At 43.5% G+C, this 7,373-nt stretch overlaps 1 protein-coding gene across 1 annotated transcript in view; it reads left to right on the top strand.

The window, feature by feature from the left end:
- The window catches only part of larp1 (La ribonucleoprotein 1, translational regulator), a 15,522-nt gene extending 8,630 nt beyond the window's left edge, over positions 1 to 6,892 (top strand). Inside the window, exons 2-3 of the mRNA XM_068731689.1 lie at positions 4,964 to 5,028; positions 6,428 to 6,892. Of these exons, the coding sequence (XP_068587790.1) occupies positions 4,964 to 5,028; positions 6,428 to 6,535 (173 nt within the window). The 3' untranslated portion in view covers positions 6,536 to 6,892. The remainder of the gene's footprint in view (positions 1 to 4,963; positions 5,029 to 6,427) is intronic.
- Positions 6,893 to 7,373: the final 481 nt, after the last annotated feature.

A 7,373-nucleotide genomic window follows, 5' to 3' on the forward strand; every position in this document is an offset into this window, starting at 1 on the left:
ACACGACCTGTCCTTGAGTTGTAGAGAGTTTAATTTATCAGCAGTGCTCTTGTACAGTTGTGCACACACCGCTGTGATAACGCTGCTCTCCAGCTGGCTCCGCGCCACACACACACACACACACACACACACACACACACACACACACACACACACACACACACACACACTCTGACAATAAGTTGAAAGTTAAAGATTCAATGCAAACATCTAGAAGCAGATACTTTTGGTTTAAGACGCCGGCGAAGGTCCCGAACTCCTAAATTACGACTATGGTCAAAGCGTCGAGTCGACGTTGTAGCGATGTGTGTATTTTGACGTCTGTGGGCGATGAGGCGGTCGGTGAACTTCAGGGTTGCAGTCGAGATCAAAATGAATGTCGGGTTAGAAGATGGCCGTGGTCCCAGCTGTGACCTCCCTCTGCAGCGTGGTCTCCAGTTATTCCATTGTATTTATCAGCTGCTGTAGTAGACGGCCATTTATTATTATTTTTTTCAATAAAGTGTCAAGTGTTGGAAATAACCTACAAAGGTTGAGGGATAATGGCAATAAATCAATGCATGAATTACATGAAACGGTGAAAGTCTTAAATGCTGACGTGTTGCCTGAACGCTCTGCTGACTGTGTGACTGAAGCAGCAGCTTCACAGCGTTGGCCTTTTGAGAGACTCTCCTCTGACCTTAAAGCATCATCTGATACGCGGCGAAACACTCGGATCAGCTGATGGGTTTTAAAAACCTGCCGTTCATCGTGGAAACAAACGGCGTCTGTCCACTCGGTCGCAGACGTCGACGGGTGGCAAGAATTCGATTAATGGTCACTTTGGACCTCGATGACGGCGTTCTCTGTGTTTTCAAAGGATCTGAAGCCAACTGGATTATACGAACCGACCAAAGACTAAACCGCTTCACCGCGAATGACGAGTGTTTGGTCTGTAAACTGTCAGAATGTCACGGCCTCTTTTTCACACATTTTACCTCTAAATCAGAGGAGCACACTATAGTACTTCATGTTTATATAACCTGCTTTCTTAATAACTCATAACTCATAAAAAAAAAAAACCTGCCTGGTGCAACTTCTAATGTCCATTTTGTTATTCCGTCTTTTCATTTATTATTAATTTTGTCTAATTAAACAAAGAGTCACGGCAGCAGCTCTGTGAGGTCGTGCTTAAGCTAAATGCTAGCAGGCGAACGGTTAGCGTGTTTAACGTTTACCACGTTCGCCATCTTAGCTCGCTTTGTTAACTAGCTAGTGTTAGCATGCTAACACTAGCTAGTGTTAGCTAACACTAGCTATAACACTAGCTGGTGTTAGCATAGCTAGTGTTATAGCTAGTGTTAGCTAACACTAGCTAGTGTTAGCAAAGCTAGTGTTAGCATGCTAACACTAACTTGTTAGCACTAAAGGCAGGTATTTTGGGGCGACTGTGGCTCAGTGGGCGGAGCGCGGTCGTCCTTTTTAAACTTGAGGTTGGCGGTTTGATTCCCTGAACATTTTCAGGTCAGCCTATATACGCTATAAATAAAAAGGCTTTTGAAGTTATTATATGGAAATGATTTGAAAGCCTGTCAACGACGTGCTCTTTAATGGTGACTAAGCAGAAAGACTTGAAACCTGCCTGGTGCAACTTCTAATGTAACGCAATAATAATATTTTAATGCTAATGTGCTAATCTCCATTTTGTTATTTCGTCTTTTCATTTGTTATTAATTTTGTCTAATTAAACAAAGAGTCTACAGTCACGACAGCGGCTCTGTGAGGTCGTGCTTAAGCTAAATGCTAGCTGGCTAACGGTTAGCACGTCTAACGTTTACCACGTTTGCCATCTTAGCTCGCTTTGTTAGCATGCTAACACTAGCTAGTTAGCACTAAAGGCAGGTATTTTGGGGCGACTGTGGCTCAGTGGGCGGAGCGCGGTCGTCCTTTTTAAACTTGAGGTTGGCGGTTTGATTCCCTGAACATTTTCAGGTCAGCCTATATACGCTGTAAATAAAAAGGCTTTTGAAGTTATTATATGGAAATGATAGAATGATGATCTCACTCCTGAAAAGTTGCTCTGCAGCTGATTTGAAAGCCTGTCAACGACGTGCTCTTTAATGATGACTAAGCAGAAAGACCTGATCAATTGCCCCACTTATAGGCATTAAAGAAAGGCCACAGTGATAAGCCTTGTTGGGTGTGTGTGTGTGTGTGTGTGTGTGTGTGTGTGTGTGTGTGTGTGTGTGTGTGTGTGTGTGTGTGTGTGTGTGTGTGTGTGTGTGTGTGTGTGTGTGTGTGTGTGTGTGTTGTGAAACATGCTCCGTCATGCTTTCATAAGCAGCAGCAGCAGCAGTGTGACATTTCCAAACCTCCAGACTCCTCTCGTTCACTCTTTTCTGGTCGTAGTAAGCAGATAAATACTCGAGGAATTCCTTCGGCTTAATTTAGCGACCGAGTCGTCGCGCCGGCTAACGTTTCTACGTCAGGCGGCTTAGAGGCGACCGGGAGTTTGTGGCGTTCTGTGGAGAGTTTAGGGTTGACCCACATACGGGTCACGGATTTTACACCGAAAACTCCCTCCAAACGGGGCCATGGGTCACTCGACACGCGGAGGACACTGGACACATTGTCAGATATTTGGGATGTTTTCTGTCATTTTTAATTATCAGTTATATGTTTTGTGTGGAAGGATGGAACACGGGCTAAACGTTCCTCTACAGGTGATTATTAAACATGAATGTGGTTTACTTAGTGCGTTTAAAGCTGACCCGTCTATCCCATAATTCTCCCGCATTATTCAAATTAAAATGACACATTTAGCTGATGAGTTTGAAGAGTAACGGATACTTGTGTTGTCTCCCACAACACAATATTTACGGTTTATCTTCATTTGACAGGTGACGTCAAAACTCAAAGCCGGATCCTGAATCCGTCTTTGAGTTTTAGTTGAACTGGTCCTTGGTGATTTTCGGATAAGCAGCTGACCGCCGGACTAACATTTGTGAGCCGCTGAGTTAGCCGCCGGAAACGTCACCGTTTCATAAAGAAGTTAAGCCGTTTCGGTGTTGATTTTAGTTCACTGTGTGTAATAAAACTGTTTTTATAGACCAGAATCAAAAGGAGCGATTACCAGCAGACGGCCGCTTCTGCAAAATAATGTGCAAAACTGCATCATGGACGAAACGGCACAATCATAGCTAGAGGTGGAGAGAACTCAAACGTGTCTTATGTGCATTATAACACAGTTATAACACAGTTATAACAGTTATAATGCTGTAAATCATCTTTTTTTTTTTAAATGGGGAAAAATGTAATCAATATATACATTTTTATCACGCGTCCACAACTTTTGCAATACTTGAGCTCCACATGCGCTACATATTGAACTATGTGCACTTTTCATTCGTGGTTGTGCAGAATTCAACGTTTTCTACGGGCGAAGTTTTAAGCGAGACGTGAATGAAGCGATTCGGATTAAAATATGTCGGCAAATCTGAAGCTTTAATTTGGTTATTTTTTTTTTCCTGACGTAAACGTTCGTCACAAATGATTTTGTCTTTGAGTGGTGTCGTTAATGATCGCGCATGTACTGACTTAAAGTAGGATAAGTTGTCAATATTTAACTGTCTCTGTCCGTCATTGAACCTCAATTTTTAGTTTGACACAATAATCAGATTGTCCTTTTCTAGTATTCAGAGTAGGACCGTCTAAAGGCCATGAGTGAAGCAGCTCTGTTGAGTAATAATAATTTATATTCTCTAGTAACAGTGAGGGACACCTCGCCCTGCTGTCGTCACATTTTTTTTTATCTCCTTTTGATTCTTCCCTCGAACTTTGTACTGCGTTTGGGGGGGGTAAATAAAAGCGTCTGTTAAAATATCCCCGCAGGACACAAGACACAGTTTAACGAGAAAAAAAAAAACGGAAGCAAAGTCCAAAACGGTCGCGGCGAAAACTAAACAAACGGAAAGTTTAAAGTTCAGAAGTCGTGTTAGGAGGAAAAAACGACGTACGTGACGAGTGAAAGGACGAACGACGGATTCAGACGTTTGGTGACGACGACCGTCTCTGAAGTGAAGCTCCTGTACGATTAACGGAGGTACAAGTGTGGAGAAAAATGGCTTTTTTTGTAGCTCCGGAGTCGGTGCTGAAGAGGGTGGATTCTCTTAAACCTCAAACCCGTGTCTCTAAAGACTCCCCGGTCTGTTTAGTTGGAGATGGTTAGTAATCCACCAGAGGATTCTAGTCCCTCCTCTCTTTCTCTCACTCTCTTTCTGCCGTCGTCCCTCGACATGATCCTCCTTAAGGAGTGTCTCTCTCTCTCTCTGTCTCTCTCTGTGTCTCTCTCTCTCTCTCTCTCTCTCTCTCTCTCGCTCTCGGTTCCTCCTGCTTTCAATGAAGCTTCATGAGCAGGAACCAGGACCAGGGCTGTCCTTCATTTGGTCCCGCTGTGCTCCAACTGGAGATGACTTAATTGTCGTTTTACTCGCACAGCGAGATGAAGGTCTTCTGTGGAACTGAACAAGTGTGTTTTGGCTTCAGAAGATTAGCAGATGCTACATTGGTAGCTAACAGGAAGGAGTTAAATGAGCACTGAGGTGCATGTTTAACGGGTGCAGGAGTTAGCTGCCAGGCCAAATGATCCAGGAGGGAAAGCTTTTAGTGCGGACCGGATTAATTGATTAACAAATGGCTTCATGTTTAACGGATATTTGCTGTTTTTCTGTCACGTTTGGTTTTCGGGTCGTCGGTCAGATGTCTGTGGAGCCGTGTCCAGCTTGTGCACTCAATCCATCCACTAAATAATGAATCGATAAAATCACTTTTTATGGAATTACATTCATACCTGCAACAGGTAGATCAGGCTAATGAGACCAATTAAACTGTGACAAACCTCTGTTGTGTTGAGTCTTCATCTTTTTCTGCGTCGGGTGTTTGCAGAGCCGGTTGTAACGTCGACCGTCTTCATGTGTTTCCACAGAGTCTACCGGACCGGCCAAGGTGGTGAGAGCCGGGAACCCCCCGAAACCCAGACGTGGAGGAAAGGTAACTGTGTGTGTGTGTGTGTGTGTGTGTGTGTGTGTGTGTGTGTGTGTGTGTGTGTGTGTGTGTGTGTGTGTGTGTGTGTGAGAGAGAGAAAATAGTGCTTAATAGCAACAATGAGATTATGTATATATTCAATGATAATCATAGGAACAAAGCAACTTAAAAACCGCTCAGAGTTCCCTAATTTCACCGTTGATAACATGACACTGATCCATAATCAAAGCTTCTTCTTGTCAACATGCAAACGTATTTAAATTGCTTTTGTAATATAGAATTACAATCCCTTTTCTTTTTACATTATAGCGATGATTTTTAAGGGATCGTTCGGTTTATTGAAGAACTTATTTGGTCCTTTTTTTTAAGAGAGAAATTCTGACCAAACGTGTAGGAATGAAGTCAACGGTCCTTTAGGATTAAAACACCGTATTTGGCAATTTAACACCATTGTATACATCCGTTAAATGTAATCATATGTACTGTAAGTTCTGGCCCGATTCAAACGGAACTTCTCGGTTAGTTCAGAGCGTCTTCGGAGCTCAGTGGAGGCGTGTGCGGTCAGAGCGCCTCGGTCTGTTGTATGAACTCCTCTTCACACTTCCTGGAATGCAAACGTGAGTTCCAGAGCCAACAGCCCCGCAGATACGGCAGACCAAACCAGCGCTCCCCCAAAGCGCTTCATTCACAACTTTTCCTACCTTGGAATGCCGGCTTGTTCCGCTCCGGGGTCCTTGACCACAAACTGTTTACGACGTCTCGGCGTGAAGTGCGGCGGAAAAGACAGAAATTGACACATCAGAGCTTTTAAAACACAAACATCCATTTGCGCTTTTGTTTGTTTACAGTTTCTGTGTGGACTTCACGACGGCCTAATAAGAAAAGCAGAGTCCTCCCGTTTGTTGTGTCTCATCGCCTTCCTTCAAAGCCGCGAACCGTGACTTCAGACGTCCGCTCCGTCGGCCCGCTGACGCCGTTATAAAGGAGCGTTTTAAAATAGAAATAGTAGTTTCTATTTAGCCTAAGTTGTGTTTTTTTTTAGCGGTGAAATAAAAGGTTTTGCCGAACAACGCGAGTGTTTTATAGCTTTCGCGCCATGTAGAACAGGTTTTCACCAAGATGTCATGCAGACGTTTGAATATACATTCATTCACTTGTTAATCTAATCTGATGTGTGCTTTGGGTTTTTAACACCAATGAGAATTTGAGCTTTACTGCTGATTAATCTTGTGTGTGTGCGCTCACTCACAAGCTTTGTGTCTGTTGTAGTAGTAGTAGTAGTAGTAGTAGTAGTAGTAGTAGTAGTAGTGGCTAACATCTCAGTGTACCACTTCTCTTTGACTCTCCTGCTAATTCAGCTTTTGTTGTATTTTACTTTTTCTTTTTTTTTTCTTTTTTTGCTCAGGTTGGAGATTTTGGCGACGCCAACAGCTGGCCGACACCCGGGGAGATCGCAACTAAAGACATGCAGGTGGGTTGTTGTTTGTTTGTTTGTTTGTTTGAGAAGCGTTGAGTCGCGGGTCGGTCAGGTATCCGGTGTAGACGTCACGCTGATGAGAACAGGGGCGTCGTCTTTGAGCTTGAACGGCTGATCTTTGTGTTCGATGGCGCAGAAGAAGGCTTGATTTTTTTTTTTTTTTTTTTTGCATTTTTCTTGTATGCACATTTGTTTCAGTGGCGTTAAAGGAGCCTGAGGTCTCAGAATGTTACTGCTGCACACCGCTTCTCTCTGTGTTGTGTCAGCCGGACGAGTACACGAAAATGTATGTTTTTGTTTCACTGTGTCTTTAGGTGATTGGACAATAGGAACCAACTTTATATAGTGTTAACAGTCACCGCGGTGACACCCCGTTGGTTTGTGAACTGCAGTTTTAGTTTTGAAGCCTCGAGTTTGGCATTTTTTTCGGGCATCGCCATCTTGGTTTCTGGCCGTCGCCATCTTGGTTTTTTTTGCAACCAGAAGTGACACGAGAGGGTGGAGCTGACTAAGACGGCTTTCAATTAACTTTCATCAACTGATACCACACTGTGAAAGGGTTAACGTTGTAAGACAGAAACACGGGCGACTCGCAGACCGGACAACGACCTGTCAATCAGCGTATAGCCCCGCCCCCTAAAGCATCCCCTGGTTTCTGGTGTGTTTGACTCTAAATGGAGCATAATGTACTAAATGAACATCATGCTGTATTGAAGAAGACTGTAAACTAGAGATTGAGACCATAAACTCATGTTTACAATGTTTACTGAGGGAATAAATCAAGAGAGAAGTAGAGTCATTTTAGACTAGACTTCTATACGACCAGAGGAGTCGCCCCCTGGTGGACACTAGAGAGAATGCAGCTTTAAGACGT

Source organism: Cebidichthys violaceus, unplaced genomic scaffold (assembly GCF_023349555.1).
Source record: "Cebidichthys violaceus isolate CVI_PGR_0920_01 unplaced genomic scaffold, fCebVio1.0.p SCAF_53, whole genome shotgun sequence".
Classification (NCBI taxonomy): Eukaryota; Metazoa; Chordata; class Actinopteri; order Perciformes; family Stichaeidae; genus Cebidichthys; species Cebidichthys violaceus.